This window comes from Hyla sarda, chromosome 11 (genome assembly GCF_029499605.1).
Source record: "Hyla sarda isolate aHylSar1 chromosome 11, aHylSar1.hap1, whole genome shotgun sequence".
NCBI classification, from domain to species: Eukaryota; Metazoa; Chordata; class Amphibia; order Anura; family Hylidae; genus Hyla; species Hyla sarda.
Window position 1 is genome coordinate 68,670,548 of NC_079199.1, and position 27,928 is coordinate 68,698,475.

General features: G+C 46.0%; 1 protein-coding gene across 4 annotated transcripts in view; it reads left to right on the top strand.

Moving 5' to 3' along the window:
- The window catches only part of PEAR1 (platelet endothelial aggregation receptor 1), a 443,307-nt gene that overhangs the window by 195,317 nt on the left and 220,062 nt on the right, over positions 1-27,928 (top strand). For all 4 annotated transcript variants that reach the window (XM_056545694.1, XM_056545692.1, XM_056545693.1 and 1 more), the window contains exons 2-3: positions 18,725-18,838; positions 19,345-19,449. In XM_056545694.1, the coding sequence (XP_056401669.1) occupies positions 18,726-18,838; positions 19,345-19,449 (218 nt within the window). In that variant the 5' untranslated portion in view covers position 18,725. The remainder of the gene's footprint in view (positions 1-18,724; positions 18,839-19,344; positions 19,450-27,928) is intronic.

Below are 27,928 nucleotides of genomic sequence, written 5' to 3' on the forward strand. Positions count from 1 at the left end.
ACATTATACTGGAGGATCGCAGCGGGCGTCAGGAGTGATACCCGCAGTGATCTTCCCTTTACTACAAGTACTACTACTCCCAACATGGAGTACACTCTGCTCCATGCTGGGAACTGTAGTACCTGTATTAATAGACAGATCGCAGCGGGTGTCAGAAGTTACACTCGCTGCCATATGTCTATTAATGCAGGTACTACAGCTCCCAGCATGGAGCAGAGTGTGCTCCATGTTGGGAGTATTAGTACCTGCAGTAAGGGACAGATCCCAGGATGTCACTCCTCCTGACACCCGCTGCGATCCTCCTGATGTGAATGTCGGGATCAGCTGTTCTCAGGGCTACAGAGCCAGGAGAACAGCTGACGCTGAGCCATAGGTATACATCGTATATCTACTGCCCAGCAAGAACTTACAGTGAGCCTGCAATGTGTATACAGTATACACATTGCTGGCTCACTTAACCCCTTGCTGAGCTGTGTGCTATGCGCAAGCCCAGCAAGGGAAGAGTTAACTTACACTGCTGGACAGTGTAGGTTAACCCTTTGGGCGGTATACACTATATACAGCTATCTATAGATAGCTGTATACAGTGTATACAGAAGACAAAGTCCAGCTTACTTCCCTCCAGTCACGGGCCGGGTTCGTGTAGCTCCGCCCCCTAGTGATGACGTCATTAGGGGCGGAGCTACAGAAGGGAACAAGGCTAGTTAATCTGAAGCTCTGTTCACATTGTACGTTTTGTATAATGTGAACAGACCCTTCTGGCAGTGTCTACCCAGACAGGGAAACTCCAGCTGTTGCTAAACTACAACTCCCAGCATGCTCAGACAGCCAAAGGCTGTCTGGGCATGCTGGGAGTTGTAGTTTTGCACCAATTGGTGGCTCCCTGTTTGGGTAGACATTGCATCATGGGTGCTCTCCCCAGCGGACAGCGCCAAAAATGTCATAACCAATTTTTCGTGTTTTTTTCTTCTCGTTTCAGATCCGTGTATGCATAGGATTACTGCGGATTCGATGGATTACGGCGGATTATTTGTTTTTTCCTTTAATAAAATGGTTAACGAGGGCTGTGGGGGAGTGTTTTTTTAAATAAAATAATTTTTCCAATGTGTTGTGTTTTTTTTTTTTTATTGAATTTTCAGGGTTAGTAGTGGAAGCTGTCTTATTGACGGAATCCATTACTAGGCCAGGGCTTAGTGCTAGCCCCAAAAACAGCTAGCGCTAACCCCCAATTATTACCCCGGTACCCACCGCCACAGGGGTGCCGGGAAGAGCCGGTACCAACAGGCCCGGAGTGTCAAAATGGCGCTCCTGGGCCTAGGCGGTAACAGGCTGGCGTTATTTAGGCTGGGGAGGGCCAGTAACAATGGTCCTCGCCCACCCTGGTAACGTCAGGCTGTTGCTGTTTGGTTGGTATCTGGCTGAGAATGAAAATACGGGGAACTCTATGCATTTTTTTTTTTTTTATTTTTTTTTTTTTTAAATAAAAAAAAAAACGCATAGGGTTCCCCGTATTTTCATTCTCAGCACAATACCAACCAAACAGCAACAGCCTGACGTTACCAGGGTGGGCGAGGACCATTGTTACTGGCCCTCCCCAGCCTAAATAACGCCAGCCTGTTACCGCCTAGGTCCAGGAGCGCCATTTTTGACGCTCCGGGCCTGTTGGTACCGGCTCTTCCCGGCACCCCTGTGGCGGTGGGTACTGGGGTAATAATTGGGGGTTAGCGCTAGCTGTTTTTGGGGCTAGCACTAAGCCCTGGCCTAGTAATGGATTCCGTCAATAAGACAGCTTCCGCTACTAACCCTGAAAATTCAATAAAAATAAAAAAAAACACAACACATTGGAAAAATTATTTTATTTAAAAAAACACTCCCCCACAGCCCTCGTTAACCATTTTATTAAAGGAAAAAAATTATAATCCGCCGTAATCCATCGAATCCGCAGTAATCCTCTGCATACACGGATCTGAAAAGAGAAGAAAAAAAAACACAAAAAATTGGTTATGACATTTTTGGCGCTGTCCGCTGGGGAGAGCACCCATGATGCAATGTCTACCCAAACAGGGAGCCACCAATTAGTGCAAAACTACAACTCCCAGCATGCCCAGACAGCCTTTGGCTGTCTGGGCATGCTGGGAGTTGTAGTTTAGCAACAGCTGGAGTCTCCCTGTCTGGGTAGACACTGCCAGAAGGGTCTGTTCACATTATACAAAACGTACAATGTGAACAGAGCTTCAGATTAACTAGCCTTGTTCCCTTCTGTAGCCCCGCCCCTAATGACGTCATCACTAGGGGGCGGAGCTACACGAACCCGGCCCGGGACTCGAGGGAAGTAAGCTGGACTTCATCTTCTGTATACACTGTATACAGCTATCTATAGATAGCTGTATGAAGTGTATACCGCCCAAAGGGTTAACCTACACTGTCCAGCAGTGTAAGTTAACTCTTCCCTTGCTGGGCTTGCGCATAGCGCACAGCTCAGCAAGGGGTTAAGTGAGCCAGCAATGTGTATACTGTATACACATTGCAAGCTCACTGTAAGTTCTTGCTGGGCAGTAGATATACGATGTATACCTATGGCTCAGCGTCAGCTGTTCTCCCGGCTCTGTAGCCCTGAGAACAGCTGATCCCGACATTCACATAAGGATGATTGCAGCGGGTGTCAGGAGAAGTGACATCCCTGGGATCTGTCCCTTACTGCAGGTACTAATACTCCCAACATGGAGCACACTCTGCTCCATGCTGGGAGCTGTAGTACCTGCATTAATAGACATATGGCAGCGAGTGTAACTTCTGACACCCACTGCGATCTGTCTATTAATGCAGGCACTACAGCTCCCAGCATGGAGCAGAGTGTACTCCATGTTGGGAGTGGTAGTACTTGTAGTAAAGGAAAGATCACTGCAGGTATCACTCCTGACACCCGCTGTGATGCTCCTGTATAATGTATGAATGCGGGGACCGCTCTCCTATGGACCCCTGCACAGCCGTATATATACACATATTCCTATTTCTCACAGAGAGCTGTGATTGGCTGGAACCATCTGGCCAATCACAGCTCTGTGGGAAATATGAATATGTGTATATATACGTGAGTGCAGGGGACCATTGAAGAGCAGCCGCCGCATCTATACATTATACAAGAGGATCGCAAGGGACCCCTGCGATCTGTCAATTAGTACAGGTAACTACTACTTCCATCATGGAAGAGTGTGTTCCATGCTGGGAGTAGTAGTACTACCTAAAAAATGTTTTAAAAAAAAGTGAAAAACACGCACACACTACATTTTCATTATTGTCGGCTACATTTTTAGTGCTTTACCCGCTCACATAAATTGATCCCTGTTTAAAAATGAATAAACATTTCATAATAAAAAAGACACATTTCGTTAGATACAATTTTTTCCATCACCACAAAATATTGCAGAACCGAAATTTTTTTCCAAAACGAAAAAATGAAACGAAATTAAACGAAAATGTTTCTAGTGCACAAGTCTACATATGACATTGGTATGGACTGAGTAGTTTTGAGTGTTACAGTCCTACTGTACATTACTTTTATGTGCACTTGACTTAAATGTACTTTATGTGTACTGGGACTATGTGTAGTACACGACTTTACTGTATACTGTACATGATGCTGGTGATGGGGTGAAACGTTGCTTCTCCTGATTGGTTCAGGACAACCCCTGTAAGAAAACTACCAGAAATCAAAGATATACTGTACACTATGAATTTTGGTGTACAACAACTTATATACATTTTATTAGATCATAGCAGTTATAATGCAGGACCATAAATATGTAATCCTTTAATGGCAACAAAAATTTATTACTATGGATATTTACACGACTGTCCATGTATTGCTCAGTAGTCCAAATTATTATGGAGTTCATTAGTAGAGATGAGCGAATCGAAGCTGACAAACCCGAATTTGTTAAGAATTTCATGAAAAATTTGATTTGCTTCATTAAACTCCATTTACTGCGGTCCAGGCTCCAGGGCATCTACAATGGTAGATCCACATGTCAGTACATGAGGCAAGGAATGCTGGAAAGGCGGGAAGGCAAGGCGGGAAGGCAGGTAGGTGGGATGACCCTGAATCACATGCAGGATGCAACCTCAATCAGCAGCCAGTCACCCCTGTGATGTCACAAGCCTATATATTCGGCAGCCATATTCCGGCTCGTCATTTCATTCATTACACAGCAGAGAGATAGGAAGGACATCGCTGTGTTTGTGTTACACAGAAAAGCTTGTTGCAGCAGCGTTTAACCTCTTTGTCACCTCAGCCTTCTGTTGGACACAGAGCACAGCGTATTTGCACAGAAATTAATTCTTACTGCAGCAATTAACCTCTCAGTCATTGTGAATAGCATTGTATTACAGAGAGGGGCAGAGAGCTGTTTGTTACCCCAGCTGCAGAAACATTTTCAGAGGAGGGAGATATCATTTTTTTAGGGCAAATCTGTGTCTTTGTTCCACAACAACTGGTCTGCTGGTTATACTAGTCTGTAGACGGTGTAATCCATACCCAGCAGTCCATTCCTAATAGTATTTGAGAGAGAGTCTTTTTGCAATTTTGGGTTTAGCACACAGTGATTGTGTGCTGCTGTTACGCCGAGCGCTCCGGGTCCCCGTTCCTCCCCGGAGCGCTCGCCTCATCCTCGTTGCTGCAGCGCCCCGGTCAGATCTCCTGACCGGGTGCGCTGCGGTACCGCCTCCAGCCGGGATGCGATTCGCGATGCGGGTGGCGCCCGCTCGCGATGCGCACCCCGGCTCCCGTACCTGACTCGCTCTCCGTCGGTCCTGTCCCGGCGGGCGCGGCCCCGCTCCCTAGGGCGCGCGCGCGCCGGGTCTCTGCCATTTAAAGGGCCAGTGCACCAATGATGGTGCCTGGTCCAATCTTCCAATTACCTTGATTAGTTTCCACCTGTGCACTCCCTACTTATACCTCACTTCCCCTGCACTCCCTTGCCGGATCTTGTTGCCCTTGTGCCTAGTGAAAGCGTTCCCTTGTTTGTTCCTAGCCTGTGTTCCAGACCTCCTGCCGTTGCCCCTGACTACGATCCTTGCTGCCTGCCCCGACCTTCTGCTACGTCCGACCTTGCTTCTGTCTACTCCCTTGTACCGCGCCTATCTTCAGCAGTCAGAGAGGTTGAGCCGTTGCTAGTGGATACGACCTGGTCACTACCGCCGCAGCAAGACCATCCCGCTTTGCGGCGGGCTCTGGTGAAAACCAGTAGTGACTTAGAACCGGTCCACTAGCACGGTCCACGCCAATCCCTCTCTGGCACAGAGGATCCACCTCCTGCCAGCCGGCATCGCGACAGTAGATCCGGCCATGGATTCCGCTGAGGTGCCGCTGTCAAGTCTTGCCGACATTTCCACGATGATCACCCAACAAAATCACCAGCTGGCATACTTGTCCTCCGTGAAACAGCAACTGAGGTCACAGTTACAGCAGCTGCTGTCACTGACACAGCAGCTGCAACTGCAACAACCATCTCCTCCGCCGGCTCCTGCAACTCCTCCGCAGCGTCCGGCCATGGATTCCGCTGAGGTGCCGCTGTCAAGTCTTGCCGACATTTCCACGATGATCACCCAACAAAATCACCAGCTGGCATACTTGTCCACCGTGACACAGCAACTGAAGTCACAGTTACAGCAGCTGCTGTCACTGTCACAGCAGCTGCAACTGCAACAACCATCTCCTCCGCCGACTCCTGCAACTCCTCCGCAGCGTCCGGCCGCTCCTAACCCCTGCTTGTCCCTGCCGGACAAATTTGATGGGGACTCTAGACTCTGCCGTGGTCTCCTTTCTGGAAAGGCCTTGTCTTGGGCCACACCGCTCTGCGACCACAATGATCCTGCCACAGTCTCAGTCCAGTCCTTCTTCGCTGAGGTCCGTGGTGTCTTCGAGGAGCCTGCCCGAGCTTCTTCTGCCGAGACTGCCCTGCTGAACCTGGCCCAGGGTGTTTCTTCCGTTGGCGAGTACGCCATTCAGTTCCGTGCTCTTGCTTCCGAGTTGTCCTGGAATAGTGAGGCTCTCTGCGCGACCTTTAAAAAAGGCCTATCCAGCAACATTAAAGATGTTCTGGCCGCACGAGAAACTCCTGCTAACCTACATGAACTCATTCATCTTGCCACTCGCATTGACATGCGTTTTTCCGGATGGCGTCTGGAGCTCCGCCTGGATATGGACTTTGTTCGCACGAGGCGTTTTTTCTCCCCGGCTCCTCTCTCCTCTGGTCCTCTGCAATCCGTTCCTGTGCCTCCCGCCGTGGAGGCTATGCAAGTTGACCGGTCTCGCTTGACACCTCAAGAGAGGACACGACGCCGCATGGAGAATCTTTGCCTGTACTATGCCGGTACCGAACACTTCCTGAAGGATTGTCCTATCCGTCCTCCCCGCCTGGAAAGACGTACGCTGACTCCGCACAAAGGTGACACAGTTCTTGATGTCAACTCTGCTTCTCCACGCCTTACTGTGCCTGTGCGGATATCTGCCTCTACCTTCTCCTTCTCTACTATGGCCTTCTTGGATTCCGGATCTGCAGGAAATTTTTTTTGGCCTCTCTTATCAACAGGTTCAACATCCCTGTGACCAGTCTCGCCAGACCCCTCTACATCAATTGTGTTAACAATGAAAGTTTGGACTGTGCCGTGCGTTACCGCACGGAACCCCTCCTAATGTGCATCGGACCTCATCACGAAAGAATTGAGTTTTTGTTCCTCAGGTTCTTTGGACCCAAGAAGAGGGGGAGACCCAAGGGGGGGGGTACTGTTACGCCGAGCGCTCCGGGTCCCCGTTCCTCCCCGGAGCGCTCGCCTCATCCTCGTTGCTGCAGCGCCCCGGTCAGATCTCCTGACCGGGTGCGCTGCGGTACCGCCTCCAGCCGGGATGCGATTCGCGATGCGGGTGGCGCCCGCTCGCGATGCGCACCCCGGCTCCCGTACCTGACTCGCTCTCCGTCGGTCCTGTCCCGGCGGGCGCGGCCCCGCTCCCTAGGGCGCGCGCGCGCCGGGTCTCTGCCATTTAAAGGGCCAGTGCACCAATGATGGTGCCTGGTCCAATCTTCCAATTACCTTGATTAGTTTCCACCTGTGCACTCCCTACTTATACCTCACTTCCCCTGCACTCCCTTGCCGGATCTTGTTGCCCTTGTGCCTAGTGAAAGCGTTCCCTTGTTTGTTCCTAGCCTGTGTTCCAGACCTCCTGCCGTTGCCCCTGACTACGATCCTTGCTGCCTGCCCCGACCTTCTGCTACGTCCGACCTTGCTTCTGTCTACTCCCTTGTACCGCGCCTATCTTCAGCAGTCAGAGAGGTTGAGCCGTTGCTAGTGGATACGACCTGGTCACTACCGCCGCAGCAAGACCATCCCGCTTTGCGGCGGGCTCTGGTGAAAACCAGTAGTGACTTAGAACCGGTCCACTAGCACGGTCCACGCCAATCCCTCTCTGGCACAGAGGATCCACCTCCTGCCAGCCGGCATTGTGACAGCTGCAGCATTGTTGTATACTGCTGGTGTTGTGGGCACATTTTTTTACCCAGCAGTCCATTCCTAATAGTCTGTGAAAGAGTGCAATTTTGTGTTTCGTACACAGCGACTTTGTGCTGCAGCACTGTTGTGTACTGATGGTGTTGTGCAAAAATATGTATTTTAAGCGTAATGTAGCGCATTTATCTGCGTTCATATGGACGAATATTCATCATATATGGGCTAAATTTGCATATTCGTAAAATTCGCGTTTTATTTTTACATAGTCGGAAATTCGCATATGTGAAAATTAGCATATGCGAAAATTGGCACATAAAAAAATTTGCATAAGCGTGCCAGTCTCACACAGTAGTATTAGAGCCTTCTTTACACCACACAAGCTGGAAGCAGAGAGGGATGACCACTGTGATGTGTAATTGCGAATATATAGTGCTATATTCGCGAACATTCACGAATATGCGATATTCACGAATAAAATTCGCATTGCGAACATTCGCGAGCAACACTAGTATGAACTTATCAGTATAAAAGATACCTCTCCACAAACAGTCACACTCCAAACTCCACTGTGGCCAAGACCAAAGAGCTGTCAAAGGACACCAGAAACAAAATTGCAGACCTGCATCAGGCTGGGAAGACTGAATCTGCAACGGGCAAACAGCTTGGTGTGAAAAAATCAACTGTGGGAACAATTATTAGAAAATGGAAGACATACAAGACCACTGATAATCTCCCTCAATCTGGGACTCTACGCAAGATCTCAAAATTTTGGTGTCAAAATGATCACAAGAGCGGTGAGCAAAAATCCCAGAACCACTTAATGAATGACCTGCAGAGAGCTGGGACCAAAGTAACAAAGGTTACTAGTCACACACTACGCCGCCAGGGACTCAAATCATGCAGTGCCAGGCGTGTTCCCCTGCTTAAGCCAGTACATGTCTGGGCCCTTCTGAAGTTTGCTATGGATGATTTAGATGATCCAGAAGAGGATTTTGAGAATGTCATATGGTTAGATGAAACCAAGCACTTTTTGGTAAAAACTCAACTCGTTTTGTTTGGAGAAGAAAGAATGCCGAGTTCCATCCTTCCATCAGCAAGGGCATTGAAGATGAAATGTGGTGGGTCATAGCATGACAATGATCCCAAACACACCACCGGGGCAATGAAGGAGTTGCTTCGTAAGAAGCATTTCAAGGTCCTGGAGTGGCCTAGCCAGTCTCCAGATCTCAAATCCATAGAAAATCTTTGGAGGGAGTTGAAAGTACATGTTGCCCAGTGACAGCCCCAAAACATTACTGCTCTAGAGATCTGCATGGAGGAATGGGTCAAAATACCCGCAACAGTGTGTGGAACCTTGTGAAGACTTACAGAAAACATGTGACATCTGTCATTGCCAACAAAGGGTATATAACAAATTATTGAGATGAACTTTTGTTATCGACCAAATACTTATTTTTGACCAAATACGTATTTAAGAAGGACAATGTTAATGATGAAGATAATTAGTGGTATGGGAGGATTACAGTACCAAGACAGGTTATCAAGCTTGGGGTAATTGAGTTTTGAGAAAAGACATCTTAGGGGCAAAAAAGATCACAATGTACAAATATAGGAATGGACAGTGCAGAGATCTATAGTAACATAGTAACATAGTTCATAAGGTTGAAAAAAGACCAGAATCCATCAAGTTCAATCTATAACCCTAATGAGTCCCTACTGAGTTTATCCAGAGGAAAGCAAAAAACCTTCATACTCGAGTTTCCCGACTCCAAATATGGCAGATAGACCGTGAGAGTAGGAGATGTCGGAGCTGGATGAAGGAGCCAGAAGAAGTAACGGCATAAAATCAAGGCAGGTTTATTGGATGCAACGCGTTTCGCCGTTACTTCTCCTGGCTCCTTTATCCAGCACCGACATCTCCTATTCTCACGGTCTATCTGCCAATCTATCGTTCTCAAGGAGGGCTGCGGATGAGGACATATACACTTTCAGGCACTTCCCATTTTTGTGTGTGTGCAAACAACCAACTCTGGTAAGCGGCGTGGGATAGATCTCTTCCCCCTCCCTATGGGCCTGACCTGCTGTTCCCGCTGATCCCGCCTTCTGTTTTCCTTTTAGATTACTCGACTCTAAATATGGCAATCAGAATAGATCCCTGGATCAACGTTCTGTCCCTATAAATATAGTATACATATCCAGCGATGTTATTATACTCCAAAAATGCACCCAGACCCCTTTTGAACTCTTTTACAGATTTCCCCATGACCACCTCCTCAGGCAGAGAATTCCACAGTCTCACTGCTCTTACAGTAAAGAACCCCCATTTGGGCTGGTGTAGAAACCTTCTTTCCTCAAGACGTAGAGGATGCCCCCTTGTTGTATATATATATATATATATATATATATATATATATATAGATCTGTGTAAAAGATCAGTGTGTGCAGTGTTATAGGTCCTATAACACTGCAAAAAAAATGTAAAAAAAAAGGGTTAATAAAGGTCATTTAACCCCTTCCCTAATAAAAGTTTGAATCACCCCCCTTTTCCCATAAAAAAAAATAAAACAGTGTAAAAAATAAATAAATAAACATATGTGGTATCGCCGCGTGCGTAAATGTCCGAACTATAAAAATATATCATTAACTAAACCGCACGGTCAATGGCGTACGCGCAAAAAAATTCAAAAGTTAAAAAAGCGCATTTTTGGTCACTTTTTATACCATTAAAAAATGAATAAAAAGTCCGATCAAAACAAAAATCATACCGATAAAAACTTCAGATCACGGCACAAAAAATGAGTCCTCATACCGCCCTGTACATGGAAAAATAAAAAAGTTATAGGGGTCAGAAGATGACATTTTTAAGCGTATAAATTTTCCTGCATGTAGTTATGATTTTTTCCAGAAGTACGACAAAATCAAACCTATATAAGTAGGGTATCATTTTAACTGTATGGACCTACAGAATAATTATAAGGTGTATTTTTTACCGAAATTTGCACTGTGTAGAAACGGAAGCCTCCAAAAGTTACAAAATGGCGTTTTTTTCTTCGATTTTGTCGCACAATGATTTTTTTTTCCATTTCACCGTGCATTTTTGGGTAAAATGACTAATGTCACTGCAAATTAGAGTTGGCGACACAAAAAATAAGCCATAATATGGATTTTTAGGTGGAAAATTGGAAGGGTTATGATTTTTAAAAGATAAGGAGGAAAAAACGAAAGTGCAAAAACGGAAAAACCCTGAGTCCTTAAGGGGTTAAAGGGGTACTCCGCACCCGTAGACATCTTATTCCCTATCCAAAGGATAGGGGATAAGATATCAGATGGCCAGGATCCCGCTGCTGGGGACTTCCAGGATCTCGGCTGCAGCACCCACCTGTACGGCTTCCACCTCACACCGGGACCCCGGCGATCTGATATCTTATCCCCTATCCTTTGGATAGGGGGATAAGATGTCTAGGGGTGCGGAGTACCCCTTTAAATGAATATATTAAATAGAAGAGGACCCAAGACTGACCCCTGTGGTACCCCACTAGGAACAGTCACCCAATCAGAATAAGTACCATTAATTACCACCCTCTGTTTTCTATCACTGAGCCAGTTACTTACTCACTTACACACATTCTCCCCCAGTCCAGTCCTTCTAATTTTATGCACCATCCTTTTATGTGGCACCGTATGAAATGCTTTGGAAAAATCTAGATATACGACATCCATCGATTGCCCCTGGCCCAGTATGGCGCTCACCTTGTCATAAAAGCTGATCAGGTTAGTTTGACAGGACCGATTCCTCATAAAGCCATGCTGATATGGAGTAATACATTTATTTTTATCAAGATACTCTTAGATTATCAAGCAACCCTTAGAAAAACCCCAAACAATATACATACAACAGAGTTTAAACTAACAGGTCTATAATTCCCGGGGTCACCTTTTAAGCCCTTTTTAAATATTGGCACCACTTTTGCCATGCGCCAGTCTTGGGGAACAGTCCCTGTTACTATAGAGTCCCTGAATGTTAAAAATAGGGGTCTGTCTATTACATTACTTAATTTCTTTAGAACACGGGGGTGAATGCCATCTGGAACTGGCAATTTGTCTATTTAGATTTTTTGTAGGTGGCACTGTACTTCTTCCTGGGTAAGACAGGTGACCTGTACTGGGGAGTTTACCTTATTTCGCTGTATTTCACCTGGTAATTCAGTTTCCTCAGTGAATACAGTGGAGAAGAATGTGTTTAATATATTTGCTTTTTCCTGATCCCCATTTATAATTCATCCTTATCACTTTTATTTTTGACCTTTTTGCTATTTATATACCGTAGTTAAAAAACATTTTGGGGTTAGTTTTACTCTCTTTGGCAATGAGTCTTTCTGTCTCTATTTTTGTGGCTTTTATCAGTTTTTTACATATTTTACATTTTTCTCTATAGCTTTTTAACCTCTTAAACCCTTAAGGACTCAGCCCAATTGGTCCTTAAGGACTCAGACAATTTTATTTTTACGTTTTCGTTTTTTCCTCCTTGCCTTCAAAAAATCAAAACTCTTTTATATTTTCATCCACGGACTAGTATGAGGGCTTGTTTTTTGTATGACCAGTTGTCCGTTATAATGCCATCAATCAAATCAACCCAAAAAAATACTATTTGTGTTGGGAAATTAAAAAGTAAACCGCAATTTTGCAAATTTTGGAAGGTTTCGTTTTCACGCCGTACAATTTACGGAAAAATTACATGTGTTCTTTATTCTTTGGCGCAATATGATTAAAATTATACCCATGATAACATACTTTGCTATTACTGTTGCGCTTAAAAAAAATCGCAAACTTTTAAACCAAATTAGTATATTTAAAATCCCCTATTTTGAAGACTAGAGATGAGCGAACTTACAGTAAATTCGATTCGTCACAAACTTTTCAGCTCGGCAGTTGCTGACTTTTCCTGCATAAATTAGTTCAGCTTTTCGGTGCTCCGGTGGGCTGGAAAAGGTGGATACAGTACTAGGAGACTCTTTCCTAGGACTGTATCCACCTTTTTCAGCCCACCGGAGCACCGGAAAGCTGAACTAATTTATGCAGGAAAAGTCAGCAACCGCCGAGCTGAGAAGTTTGTGACGAATCGAATTTACTGTAAGTTCGCTCATCTCTATTGAAGACCTATAACTTTTTCATTTTTCCATATAAGTATGAGGGCTCATTTTTTGCGCCTTGATCTGTACTTTTTATTGGTACCATATTTGCTTATATAAAACTTTTAATATATTTATTATCCAATATTTTGGGAATAAAATATTATAAAAAAGCAGAAATTTGGGACTTTTTTTTTAAAGTTTACGTCGTTCACCGTACGGTATCAATAACATAATATTTTAATAGTTTGGATATTTATGCATGTGACGATACCAAATATGTATATACATTTATTTATTTTTTACGCTTTTTGGGCATGAAATAGGGAAAATGGGACAATTTACGTTTTTATTGGGGGAGGGGGGTTTTCAAATTTTTTAAAAACTTTTTTTACATTTATTTTTACACTTTAATAGTCCCCATAGGGGACTATTTATAGCAATCATTCAATTGCTAATACTGTTCAGTGCTGTGCATTGGGCATAGCACTGATCAGTGTTGTCGGTTATCTTCTGCTCTGATCTGCTCAATCGCAGACCAGAGCAGAAGACCCATGGATGGCAGCGGAGGCAGGTGAGGGGACCTCTGTCTGCCGTTCTGGATGATCGGATCGTCGCGGCAGCGCTGTGGGCGATCCGATCATCAATTTTAGTTTCCGCAATGCTGCAGATGCCATGATCTGTATTGATCCCGGCATCTGAGGGGTTAATGGTGGGCATCCGCGCGATTGCGGATATCCACCATTACCGGCGGGTGCCTTGCTGCTATCAGCAGCCGGGACCTGCCGTGCATGATCCGGGCATCGTTCCAATGCTTGCAGTTATGTATAGGACGTAAATGTACGTCCTGGTGCGTTAAGTTCCACATCACCAGGACGTACATTTACGTCCTGCGTCGTTAAGGGGTTAAGGAACAAGCCCATTTTCACCTTAAGGACCAGATCGTTTTTTTTTGCAAATCTGACCACTGTCACTTTAAGCATTAATGACTCTGGGATGCTTTTACTTTTTTACACATACTTTTTGGAAACTACACCCCACAAGGAACGTAACAAGGGGTGCAGTGAGCCTTAACACCTCACAGGTGTTTGACGACTTTTTGTTAAATTTGGATGTGTGAATGAAAAAAAAAATTTCACTATATTGCTGTTTTTCCCTCCAAATTTTACATTTTTACAAGGGGTAATAGGAGAAAATTTGTAACCCAATTTCTTCTGAGAATGGAAATACCCCATGTGTGGACATCAAGTACTCTGCTAGCGCAATACAATGCTCAGAAGAGGAGGAGCGCCGTTGAGCTTCTGGAGAGAGAATTTGTTTGGAATGAAAGTCAGGGGCCATGTCCGTTTACAAAGCCCCCCGTGGTGTCAAAACAGTGGACCCCCCCTACATGTGACCCCATTTTGGAAACTGCACCCCTTACAGAATTTAATAAGGGGTGCAGTGAGCATATACACCCAACTGGCATTTGACAGATCTTTGGAGCGGTGGGCTGTGCAATTGAAAAATAAAATTTTTCATTTTCACGGACCTTTGTTCCAAAAATCTGTCAGACACTTGTAGGGTGTAAATGCTCACTTTACCCCTTATTACATTACATGAGGAGTGTAGTTTCCAAAATGAGGTCACATGTGGGGGGGGGGTCCATTGTTATGGCACTATGGGTGCTTTGTAAACACACTGTAACACTCACATTTCTGAAGACAGGAACTCCGGTGGATGTGGAACCGCTGGACCTGTGTGGCTGATGACTCAGACCGTACCAGGGAGTGGTGTCTAAGGTGCCGCTGGTCTTCACCAGAGCCCGCCACAAATCGGGATCAGCTTGCTGCTGCAGGCGACACCCAGGTCGCTACCCCTGGCATAGCTCGACCACACATGCGGCTTAGGAGATGCAAGGCACAGGAGGGATGAGGCAACTCGTAGTATGGATAGCAGAAGATCAGGGCAGGCGGCACAGTAGCATAGTCAGCACGTAGCAGGAGTTCAGTAGGCAGGCGGCAGAGGAGCAAGGTCAAGTCACAAAAGCAGGAGATCTGGTACACGGCAAGGCAATACAATGGAACGCTTTCTCTAGGCCACAAGGCAACAAAGATCCGGCAGAGAACTGAGGAGGGTGGAGGAATTTATAAACAAGCCACAGGTGGATTACACTAATGAGCGTACTGGCCCTTTAAATCTTAAATCTCCGGTGCGCGCATGCCCTAAGGAACGGGGACACGTGCGCCGGAGCAGAGAGGCAGAGGCAGGAGAAACACCCGGAGAGTGACGGACTGGGACTCGCATGCGGGCGCGTCCCACGATGCGAGTCCCAGCCCCGTCAGCAGCAGAAGGTAAGGGGGCCATGCGCCCACGGCCAGCATGTGTGGCCGGAGCGCATAGTGGAACACACACGTGGCCTTCAATTCCGGACAAATTTTCTCTTCAAAAGCCCAATGGCGCACCTTCTCTTCTGAGCATTAGTGTTCCCCCACAGAGCACTTTACATCCACATATGGGGTACGCTCTTACTCAGAAGAAATGGGGTTACAAATTTTGGGGGGCTGTTTTCCTATTTTCCCTTGTGAAAATAAAAAATGTAGGGTTACATCAGCATTTAGTTATTATTTCATTTTCCCTTCCAACTTTAACAAAAATTTGTCAAACACCTGTGGGGTGTTAAGGCTCACTTTACCCCTTGTTACATTCCGTGAGGTGTGTTGTTTCCAAATTGGGGTCACATTTGGGTATTAATTTTTTTGCGTTTATGTCAGAACCGCTGTAAAATCAGCCACCCCTGTGCAAATCACCAATTTAGGCCTCAAATGTACATAGTGCGCTCTTACTCCTGAGCCTTGTTTTGCGTCGGCAGAGCATTTTACGCCCACATATGGGGTATTTCCGTACTCAGGAGAAATTGCGTTACAAATTTTGGGGATCTTTTTTTCCTTTTACCTCTTGTGAAAATAAAAAATATGGGGCAACACCAGCATGTTAGTGTAACATTTTTTATTTTTTAATACTAACAGGCTGGTGTAGACCCCAAATTTTCCTTTTCATAAGGGGTAAAAGGAGAAAATGCCCCCTAAAATTTGTAGTGCAATTTCTACCAAGTACGGAAATACCCCATATGTGGCCCTAAACTGTTTCCTTGAAATACGACAGGGCTCCGAAGTGAGAGAGTGCCATGCGCATTTAAGGACTAAATTAAGTATTGCATAGGGGTGGACATAGGGTATTCTACGCTAGTGATTCCCAAACAGGGTGCCTCCAGCTGTTGCTAAAAACCCAGCATGCCTTGACAGTCAGTGGCTGTCTGGAAATGCTGGGAGTTGTTGTTTTGTAACAGCTGGAGGCTTCGTTTTAGAAACACTGCCGTACAATAAGTTTTTTAATTTTTATTGGGAGGGACAGTGTAAGGGGTGTATATGTAGTGTTTTACGCTTTATTATGTGTTAGTGTAGTTTAGTGTTTTTAGGGTACATTCCCACTGGCAGGGGGTTACGGTGAGTTTCTCGCTAGGAGTTTGCGCTGCGGTGAAAAATTTGCCTCATCTCAAACTTGAAGCAGGAAACTCACTGTAAACCCACCCATGTGGATGTACCCTGTACATTCACATGTGGGGGCAAACCTCCAGCTGTTTCAAAACTACAACTCCAAGCATGTACTGACAGACTGTGCATGCTGGGAGTTTTACTTTTGCAACAGCTGGAGGCACACTAGTTGGAAAACTTTCAGTTAGGTTCTGTTACCTAACTCAGTATTTTCCAACCAGTGTGCCTCCAGCTATTACAAAGCTACAATTCCCAGCATGTACTGATCGCCGAAGGGCATGCTGGGAGATGTAGTTATTCAACAGCTGAAGGTACACAACTACAACTCCCAGCATGCCGAGACAACTGTTTGCTGTTTGGGCATGTTGGGATTTGCAGTTTTACTACATCTGAAGGGCTACAGTTTGGAGACCACTGCACAGTGATCTCCAAACTGTGGCCCTCCAGATGTTGCAAAACCCAGCATGCCCTGACAGCAAACTGCTGTGTGGGCATGCTAGGAGTTGTAGTTTTGCAAGATCTAGTGGGCCACGGTTTAGAGACCACTGCACAGTGATCTCCAAACTGTAGCCCTCCGGCTGTTGAAAAAAATGGAAATCCCAGCATGCCCAAACAGCTGTCTGGGCATGCTGGGAGTTGTAGTTTTGCAACATCTGGAGGGCTACAATTTAGAGACCACTGCATAGTAGTCTCTAAACTGTAGCCCTCCAGATGTTGCTAGGCCACGCACCGGCTACCGTAGGATCCAGGGAGCCGCATCTGCCAGCTGCCGATTGCTGCCCACTGCCACCACTGATATGTAAGTGGTGCCTGTAGTACGGGGGAGCCAACGAGGAACGGCGCCGAAGGTCCACTTACACATTAGGTTAATTTGAATGTTAACTCCCCCCCCCCACCCCCGATCTGCTATTGGTCGTCGCTTCTGAATGACAAATAGCAGGGATAGGAGGGGTGGCACCCCTGCCACCTCACTCCTATCCCTTCAGAGGGATTGTGGGTGTCTTGGACATTCCTGATCCCCCTTATTATTAGCAGTCACCCCGATCCGGTCCCCGCCTGGCGCGCGGCGGGGACCGAAATTCCCACGGGCGTAGTTTAAATGCTTTATTTTTTTCATTTATTGTCCCCTTAACATTTTTATTCATCCATATTGGTTTTCTTTTATTTCTGACCCTTTTTTTCTCATAAGGTATATACATCTTACAGTGAGAATTTAAGATATTTTTAAAAGTCTTCCATTTTGTTTCAGTGTTCTTGTTTTTGAGGACATGATCCCATTTTATATTGACAACAATGTGGAAAAATGACGGTATTCAGGGGAGGCGCTGCTCCAATAAGAGGAGCGCCTCCCCTGAATACCGTCATTTTTCCACATTGTTGTCTATATTATTTACTGGACCCCCTCGAGGGAGCCCAGTGACAGTAGGGAGTGCAGCAGCCCCACGTGTTTGTAAGTCAAACACCCTAACCTACATACCCACTTGCGGATTGCTATTACGCATACCTCACAAGGTCAGTATATCACCAAGGTGTGGTGGAGGGTTCACACCGAGATTGATATACGTAATAAGGGAGCGCCCCCTGTCTCTTTTTTTCTTCTCCCTCTTGAAAACTCATCATTTTATATTGTTAAGGGCTTCTCTGAGTTGATCAAACTTTGCCTTCCTAAAGTTCATTGTTTTTGTGGCCCCTTGAGAGATTCCCTTATTGAAGAACAAGTTATAATATATTATATTATGATCACTATTTCCTAGGTGTCCTTCTACTTGCACATTTGTTACTCTGTCAGGTCTGTTGGTTAATATTAAGTCAAGTAGGAAGCCCCCTCTGGTCGGGCCCTGCACCGTTTGGGACAGATAATTGTCTTTAGCTATAGTCAGAAACCTGTTTCCTTTATGAGATTCACAGGTCTCAGTCTCCCAGTTTATATCAGGATAGTTAACGTCCCCCATTATTATTACATAATTTTGATTTGCTGCCTTGTTTATTTGCCTCAGTAATTGATCTTCGGCCTCTTCCATTATGTTTGGTGGCAAACACCTATCAGAATTTTTTTTATTTTCATCTCCATATATTTCTACCCATAATGACTCCACATTACCCTTTCTAGTGATCTTTTCATACCTAGGCCGATAACCATGACAAGGGGGCATCCTCTACATCTAGAGTAAAAAAGGATTAACCATCATCACAGACGGGGATTCTTTACTGTAAGAGCAATGAGACTATGGAACTCTCTGCCACATGATGTTGTGGTATCTGACTCAATAAACAGGGTCTGGATGTTTTTCTGGAAAAATATAATATTACAAGTTATGGATACTTGAGTTATGGGGATAGAATTTATGCTGATTGCCATATTGTAGTTGCAAAGGACATTTTGTCTGTTGGCATCATACTCATAGTTTTTTTTTTTTTTTTTTTGCCCTCCTCTGGATCTACACAGTAGGGACACAATAGGAATATAGGTTGAACTTGATGGAGTCTTGTCTTTTTTTAACCTTATCAACTATGCAATTATATGATAAAATATTTAAATATTTCTCCATTATTTCACAGAATGAAATTTCTGTGGGTGCCTTCCATGATACCAGGTCTCTTGTGGTTGGTGAACATACAGACTGGCTCATCTCTGAAAGTCAATGGCCCCAATGTCTGCAGCTATTGGGAGAGGTAACATAAGAAACAATGTTCCTTTAATTCTGTGTATGTGTTGTGTTCAGTCTATAGATCAAAAAAGCTGCAAGCCGAGGGCTATCACTGCCTAGAGAGGAAACAGCTGGCCACTGTCATCTTCCTGTATCCGGCATTTAGCTTCATGTCTGTAACGTCAGTAAATGTGTATGAACCTTTAAACTACTGATTGTGTACTGAAAGCTTACGCTGCATTGAAAATGTTTAAACACAGCAGCATAAAGACCCCCTTCAGAGTGCCACCAGCATTAAAATGTGCAGATCATTGACCTTTGCAGTGCAAAGCTTGCATTGAAACATTTCACAGCAAATGTCTATGGTCTGTATATTTTGGAAAAATTGATAACACTATCCCTTTAAATGCATTCAGATTTACTTGTATAAGTATCATGACAGGGTCTTCATTATTGTAAATGAAGATCTAAATATAAAAAATTTGCATTTACTTGCAAGTCTGGTTTATATAGTGTCATTGTTGTTAACAGCTATACGACAGCAGTGAAGGAATCCTATGCTCATCCTTACAGCCAGTCAGCTCTTGACACTTGTGACAGTATGTGGAATTACTTCAAGATGTGTTCTCCTCCAAAGTAAGTAACATGAATACTATTACTAACTTAAAGTATTGTAAAAACTAGGACCACTCATGAATACGAGAAAAGGTGGTCCCATTTCCCATTTTCAGTGTAAATTGGTCAGGCATGTCTAATTACACTTTAATGACATTAATTCAAGTAATGAATAGGTACAGTGACCCCCCCCCCCGACCTACGTTATCCCCGACATACGATAATTTCAACATACAATGGCCTCTCACGACCCTGCTGGGCGGCGATCGGGAAGGCGAAGATGGCGGAGATCGGCACCGGCGGGGGTCTCCTACCTTGCCCCTGTCCAGCGAGGGTCCCCTCGGGATCAGTGGCGGCGACAGGAGCAGCAGAATCGGTCCCGGCGGCAGGATACAGCGACGGCGGTCCAGGCGGCAGGATACAGCAGGAGGTGAGGCCTGTTCACCTCCTGCTGTTGCTTAGCAAAATTTGTACAGAACTACCCCATATGTGGGCGTAAAGTGCACTGCGGGTGCACAACATGGCTCAGAAGTGAGAGCGTGCCATGTACATTTGAGGTCTAAATTGGTGATTTGCACAGGGGTGGCTGATTTTACAGCGGTTCTGACATAAACACAAAACAATAAATTCCCAGACGTGACCCCATTTTGGAAACTACACACCTTCACGGAATGTAACAAGGTGTAAAGTGAGCCTTAACACCGTTAAATTTGGATGTGAAAATGAAAAAAAATGTTTGCTGGTGTTACCCTACATTTTTCATTTTCACAAGGGAGAATAAGAAAAAAGCCCCCCAAAATGTGTAGCCCCATTTCCTCTGAGTAAGAACATACCCCATATGTGGATGTAAAGTGCTCTGCGGACGAACTACAATGCTCAGAAGAGAAGGAGCGCTATTGGGCTTCTGGAGAGAGAATGTGTCCAAAATTAAAGGCGATGTGTGTTTATAAATCCCCCATAGTGCCAGAACAGTGGAACCCCCCACATGACCCAATTTTGGGAACTACACCCCTCACATATTGTAATAAGGGGTACAGTGAGCATTTACACACCACAAGTGTCTGACAGATTTTTGGAACAGTGGTCCGTGAAAATGAAAAATTTTATTTTTCATTTGCACAGCCCACTGTTCCAAAGATCTGTCAAATGCCAGTGGGGTGTAAATGTTCACTGTACCCCTTATTAAACTCTGTGAGGGGTGTAGTTTCCAAAATAGGGTCATATGTGGGGGGTCCACTGTTCTGGCACCACGGGGGGGGCTTTGTAAACGCACATGGCCTTCCACTTCTATTCCAACCAAATTCTCTCACCAAAAGCTCAATGGCGCTCCTTCTCCATTGTAGTTCGCCCGCAGAACACTTTATGTCCATATATGGGGTATTTCCATACTCAGAAAAAATGGGGTTACAAATTTTGGGAGGCTTTTTCTCCAATTATCTCTTGTGAAAATGCAAAAATTTGGAGTAAAACCAGCATTTTAGTGAAAAAAATCAAATTTATAATTTTCACGTCCAAATTTGGCGGAAATTTGTCAAGCACCTGTGTGGTGTTAAGGTTCCCTGTACCCCTTGTTACGTTCCTTGAGGGGTGTAGTTTCCAAAATAGTATGCCATGTGTTTTTTTTTTTTTTTTTGCGTTTCTGGCACCCTAGGGGCTTCCTAAATGTGACATTCCCCCCAAAAACCATTTCAGCAAAATTTGCTTTCCAAAAGCCAAATGTGACTTCTTCTCTTCTGAGCATTGTAGTGCGCCCGCAGTGCACTTAACGTCCACACATGGGGTATTTCCATGCTCAGAAAAGATGGGGTTACAAATTTTGGGGGGCATTTTCTCCTATAACCCCTTGTAAAAATGTAAAATTTGGGGGGAAAACCAGCATTTTAGTGAAAAAAAATATAAATTCATTTACACATCCAACTTTAACAAAAAGTCGTCAAACACCTGTGGGGTGTTAAGGCTCAGCGGACCCCCTGTTACTTTCCTTGAGGTGTGTAGTTTCCAAAATGGTATGCCATGTTGGTTGTTATTGCAGTTCTGGCACCATAGGGGCTTCCTAATTAGGACATACCCCCAAAAAGCCATTTCAGAAAAACTCCCTCTCCAAAATCCCATTGTCGCTCCTTCCCTTCTGAGGCCTCTAGTGCACCCACAGAACACTAGACATACACATATGAGGTATTTCCTTACTCGAGAGAAATTGAGTTACAAATTTTGGGGGGCTTTTTCTCCTTTTACCCCTTGTAAAATTTCAAAAACTTGGTCTACAAGAACATGCGAGTGTAAAAAATTAAGATTTTGAATGTTCTCCTTCACCTTGCTGCTATTCCTGTGAAACACCTAATGGGTTAACACACTTTCTGAATGTCATTTTGAATACTTGGGGGTTGCAGTTTTTATAATGGGGTTATTTATGGGGTATTTCTAATATGAAGACCCCTCAAGTCAACTTCAAAACTGAACTGGTCCCTGAAAAATTCCGATTTTGAAAATTTAGTGAAAAATTTGAAAATTGCTGCTGAACTTTGAAGCAAATATAAAGTAGACATATTGTATATGTGAATCAATATATCATTTATTTGGAATATCCATTTCCTTACAAGCAGAGAGTTTCAAAGTTCGAAAAATGCAAAATTTACAAAATTTTCATGAAATTTGGGGATTTTTCACCAAGAAAGGATGCAAATAACGACGAAAATTTACCACTATGTTAAAGTAGACTATGCCATGAAAAAACTATCTCGGAATCAGAATAATTGGGAAAAGCATCCCTGAGTTATTAATGACAGTGGCCAGAATTAAGGTGAAAAAGGGCTCAGTCCTTAAGGGGTTAATGTCTATGGGAAATATATGGAGGGGGCATGACGGCTGTGTTCCCTCATAATCCGGCATGGAGCGGAGTTCTCTCTGTGCAAGCGGATTACTGCAGTGCCGGACTGGAGATCACAGAGGTCCCAGCAGCCAGACCCCCCCCCCCCCCCCCCCTGAGATCAGACATCTTATCCCCATCCTTTGGATACGGGACAAGATGTGTAGGGGTGAAGTACCCCTTTAAGTTTGAACAGCAGCGTAATCTGATGTGTGGCTAATCTTTCGTAGGCTACTTTCACACCATGAGTATTCATCCGTTATTAAACATCCATTTTCTGTGTAAAAACGGATGTATAATAACGGATGAAATAACGTGTGCTAACGGCTTAGCAGGGGGCGGGGATAGGATTAAATGGAAATTATGCCCGGGAAGTTTAAAAACCCAGCCGGGAGCCCTGAATGCCTCCTTGGTGCCGGCCATTCAGTGCTCCTGGCAGGGAATTTAAAAGTAAAAGTAAAGTAAGTACATCGCAGGGTTGCGGAGCATGCCGCCCAATCCCCTGTCTAATAACTTCTGATCGCATCAGGTCTCAGAAGTGATACCTGGTGCTATCAGTCCCTCAGCCCATGTACTACAACCCCCATCATGGAACAGAGACTGTTCCATGATGAGGGGTAGTAGAACAAACACTAATATAGCCTCCCTAGCTCCCAGCATGTAACGGGTCACAGCAGTTGGTGGATCCTTTAGGCCTGTGTGGATGATGACGTGAGCCATGCCAGGGAGCAGAGCCCGTTGCAAAGCGGGATGGTCTTGCGGCGGCAGGCTGCACAGTACCCCCCCACCCCTGCCCCTTTGGGCTCCCCCAATTCCTTGGGGCTCGGAAAGTTCAGCACTACATGAGATCAAGGGGTTTCTGGAATGGGCAAAGGTTGTAAGGGACTTGCAGGTTTCTGTTGTGGAGTCTTCCGTCTTCTAAGGTGACAATTGCAAAAGAAGAATGTCCCATATTAACAGTTTAACGTTTAACAGGCACAGAAGATATCACAGGAGGAACATTATGCCTTGACGTGGAGTCCAATCCGGCAATATTGGAGGATCTGGAAAGAGTGTTGACTCTGAAGCTTTTGATAGCAGGCCTAAGAGGTGGCACAAAACAGTAATCTTGGCAATATTGTCCCCAGCATGTGATTTCACCAGATTTCTAGTCTAGTTGAGGAGAATGACATTGAAGCCAAGGGAGACCAAGAAGAAGCTCCGAAGTACAATGTGGTAGCACATAAAACTCAGTTTTTTCCTTATGCAAATCCCCTACTTGCATGACGGGGGGTTCAGTGCAGAATTGCACCTTACAGTTCAGATTTTGTTCATTAACAGAAATGTAGAAGAGCTTGATAAGACACTTCACTGGAAGACTGTGTTTATGGACCTGGGAGGCACCAATGAAGTTGCCAGTGGAACCGGAGTCCAAAAAATGCAGAAGCCATGAAAGAAGTCTTGGCAGAGGAAAAAAATGTAACCGAAGGTGTCAAGCGAGGAGAGGAAATATTCACATCTAGGGAGGCCACTCCTACTTGTCCAAGATGAAAGCGTTTTCCCGGACATGAAAGAAGTATAGAACAGTCTTTGGGAAAGTGCTTCGGACTGGCACAATATAGGGACAAATTCTCATTGCGTAGACAGGATTTTTCCTGCTCCGTTAAGCAACAACGGTCCTCTTCCATAGCCACTTCGGCAGGAAGAAAAATAGACAGTAGAGGTGGATGGTTGAACATGGGTGCCAAATGAGGTAATTGCTGTGTTCGGGCAGGTTATTTTTCCAAAGGAAGTTCTTCCTGCCTCTCGGAAAAGTGCACATCAATTCGAGTGGCTAAATGGATAAGTTTGCACAGGTTAGTTGGAGAATTTCGTGCAGCAAGAGCATCCTTGCTTCTAGAGGAAAGTCCTATTTTTTTTTTCTTTTTTTAAATCAGAAATTTTTTATTGAACATTTTGTTTTTTACAAACAACAAAACAAAACGTACAAAGTGGGGTCCCACCCATAAGCACAATAAGAGTTCCATTACCATAAAACATACAACTGCACAGGATTACAAGACAAGGATTGTTACAGTCAGCGCTCCGGTCTCCGCTCCTGGACCGGAGCGCTCACGGCCTCTGTCCCGGTCCGCAGCGTCCCTGCGCGTCCCGGTCAGACACACTGATCGGGAGCGCAGAGTTATCCCTGACAGGGATGCGGTTAGCGTGGCGGGAGGTCCCCGCACACGCGCCGCATCCCGATGCCGCCCCTTACCTCCTGCGGCTCCATGTGTCCTCTCTATTCCCCTGCGCGCACATCCCCGCTCTCTGGGGCGCGCGCACACCGGGTTCATGAAATTTAAAGGGCCAGCGCACCATCGATTGGTGCCTGGCCCAAAAGTGTTCTATAAATGTTTCCTGCACCTTCCTGCCCTTGCCTGATCTTTCTGCCTTGTGCCTAGTGAAAGCATTCCTATTGTTCCTGTGTTGCCCTTGCCTGTTGCCGACCCGTTGCCCGTGACTACCGCTTGTGAACCCGTGCTGCCTGCCCTGACCTGTTGCCTGACTATCGCCTGTAAATCTGTGCCGCCTGCCCTGACCTTTGCTACGTCCGACTACGCCTCTGCCTGCTCTTCCTGTACCGCGTCTGCCTCAGCTACCAGAGGGGTTGAGTCGCTACCGGGTGGAGCGACCTGGGGGCTACCTGCCGCAGCAAGACCATCCCGCTTTGCGGCGGGCCCTGGTGAAGACCAGTAGTCCCTTAGACTCCGTTCCCCTGGCACGGCCCACGTCTTCACCCCTCTGGTCCAGTGGATCTACCACCTGTCACCTAACCGGTTCGTTACAGTAAGATCCGGCCATGGATCCCGATCTTACCACCGTATTGGCTCAACAGAATCAGCAGATTGCCCAGCAAGGTCAACAGCTGGCCCAGTTGGCCGCCATGATGCAGCAACTCCTGCCTACTCAGCAACAGCCGTCACCACCACCTGCACCTGCTGCTTCATCACAGCCTGCAGTCGTCTCCAGTGCCAGAATCCGCTTGTCCCTGCCGGACAAGTATGACGGTGATCCGAAGCAGTGCCGTGGGTTCCTGTCGCAGTGCTCACTCCATCTTGAGTTACTGGCCGACCAGTTCCCGTCCGAACGAGCCAAGGTGGCCTTCATACTCAGCTTGCTCTCCGGGAAGGCCCTGGCCTGGGCTACACCTTTATGGGACCGCTTTGATCCAGCCACTACCTCCGTCCAGAGTTTCTGTCAAGAGTTCCGGAGTGTTTTCGAGGAACCTGCCTGGGTTACCTCCGCAGAATCTGCTTTGCTGAACCTGACCCAATGAGGCTCTACCGTGGGTGATTATGCCGTCCAATTCCGTACCCTCGCCTCCGAGTTGAATTGGAACAATGATGCCCTTTGTGCCATTTTCAAGAAGGGACTAAGTAGTGAAATTAAAGATGTCCTAGCTGCACGGAAGATACCATCTACTCTCAGTGACCTTATTCTACTGACCACTAGGATCGACAAGCGTTTAGCCGAGAGATAAGAAGAACTCCTTCAGGAGAAAGAGAAAGCTCATCCAAGACGCTATCCTCGTCTGGCTCCTGTTTTTCAGCGTCCACCGCAACCCGTCTCTGGGCCTCCTGCCATGGAAGCCATGCAGGTGGACCGGTCTCGCCTGACCCCGCAGGAACGGAGCCGTCGCAGAAGCAAGAATTTGTGTCTGTATTGCGCCAGTACCGGGCATTTCCTCAGAGACTGTCCTCTTCGTCCGCCGCGTTCGGGAAACGCTCGCACCTAGTAAACATGGGAGATTGCTAGGTGTGGATTCTTCCTCTCCACGTCTTATGGTATCAGTGCAGCTTTCCGTCTCCTCCAAGTCTACCTTCACTGCCACCGCCTTCTTGGATTCTGGATCTGCCAGCAATTTCATCCATGCCTCCTTGATTGACAAGCATCAAATTCCTGTGGTCCGTTTGCCTAAACCACTTTTCATTTCTACAGTCAACGGTGAGAGACTTTCCGCCACTGTGCAGTACCGCACTTTGCCTTTACAGATGGGCATCGGGTTTTTGCATACAGAAACGTTGGAGTTCTTGGTCCTTCCCTTCTGCTCCTCAGAGCTCCTTCTGGGTTTGCCATGGCTTCAGTGCCACTCTCCCACCTTGGATTGGTCCTCCGGAGAGACCCTGAGGTGGGGTCCCTCTTGCTCCGGCCGTTGTCTCACGTCTGTTCTTGTCAAGCGAGATCCCGTTGTTCCTCCGCCACTACTCCACCACGGGGTAAAATCTACCCACTCTCACCACCTGAGACTCTCGCCATGTCGGAGTACATTCGTGAAAATCTACAGAGAGGTTTCATAAGGAAGTCCTCCTCTCCCGCTGGAGCCGTTTTTTTCTTCATTGCTAAAAATGATGGTTCCCTTCGTCCTTGCATTGACTATAGAGGCCTAACAAGATCACAGTTAAGGACCGTTACCCTCTCTCCTTGATCTCTGAGCTCTTTGACCGTCTCCGTGGGGCCAGAATCTTTACTAAGTTGGATCTTAGAGGAGCCTACAACTTGATCCGAATTATAGAGGGTGACGAGTGGAAGACCGCCTTCAACACACGGGATGGCCATTTTGAATATCTGGTGATGCCCTTCGGTCTCTGCAATGCACCTGCCATGTTTCAAGAATTCATCAATGACATTTTTAGAGATTTGCTCTACACCTGCGTAGTGGTTTACCTTGATGATATTCTCATCTTCTCCTCTAACCTAGATCAACACCGGGTACATGTACTCCAAGTTCTGTCACGGCTCAGAAAAAAACGCCTCTACGCTAAAATCGAGAAGTGCATCTTCAAGCAGTCCACTCTGCCCTTCCTAGGGTACATAATTTCTGCCCAGGGTTTACAGATGGACCCGGCTAAACTCTCTGCGGTGCTGGACTGGCCACGCCCCTCTGGACTTCGCGCCATTCAAAGATTTTTGGGGTTCGCCAATTATTATAGGCAATTCATTCTGCACTACTCCCCCCTGGTTTCTCCTATTGTGGCCTTGACCAAGAAAGGGGCTAATCCCTAATCCTGGCCTTCTCAGGCTGAAGAGGCCTTCCAGTCCTTAAAGGTCGCACCTGTACTCTCCAAACGTCACCCCACTAAGCCTTTTTCCTTGGAAGTAGATGCCTCCTCCGTAAGAGCCGGAGCTGTGCTCACCCAGAAATTATCTAGGGGCAAAACCTTAACTTGCGGCTATTTCTCCAATACCTTCACCCCAGCTGAGAGAAACTACTCTATTGGAGACAGGGAGTTGTTGGCCATCAAATTAGCACTCGAAGAGTGGAGGCATCTTCTCGAGGGCTCCATCCATCCTTTTTGCATTTACACGATTAACAAAAATCTTGCCTATCTCCAGTCTGCCCAGAGGCTCAACCCATGGCAAGCTCGCTGGTCCCTGTTCTTCGCTCGCTTTAACTTTGAGATCCACTTCCGTCCCGCGAGCAAGAACATCAGGGCAGATGCCCTCTCCCGCTCTTCAGACATAGTGGGTGAAGAGGCTACACCACTGCATATTATTCCACCTGAAAGCCTTATTACCATAGCACCAGTGGATCTTCATCTTCTTCCTCCGGGCAAGTCATATGTACCTCCGCGTCAACAGTTGGAAGTCCTTAAGTGGGGTCACTCTTCCTTG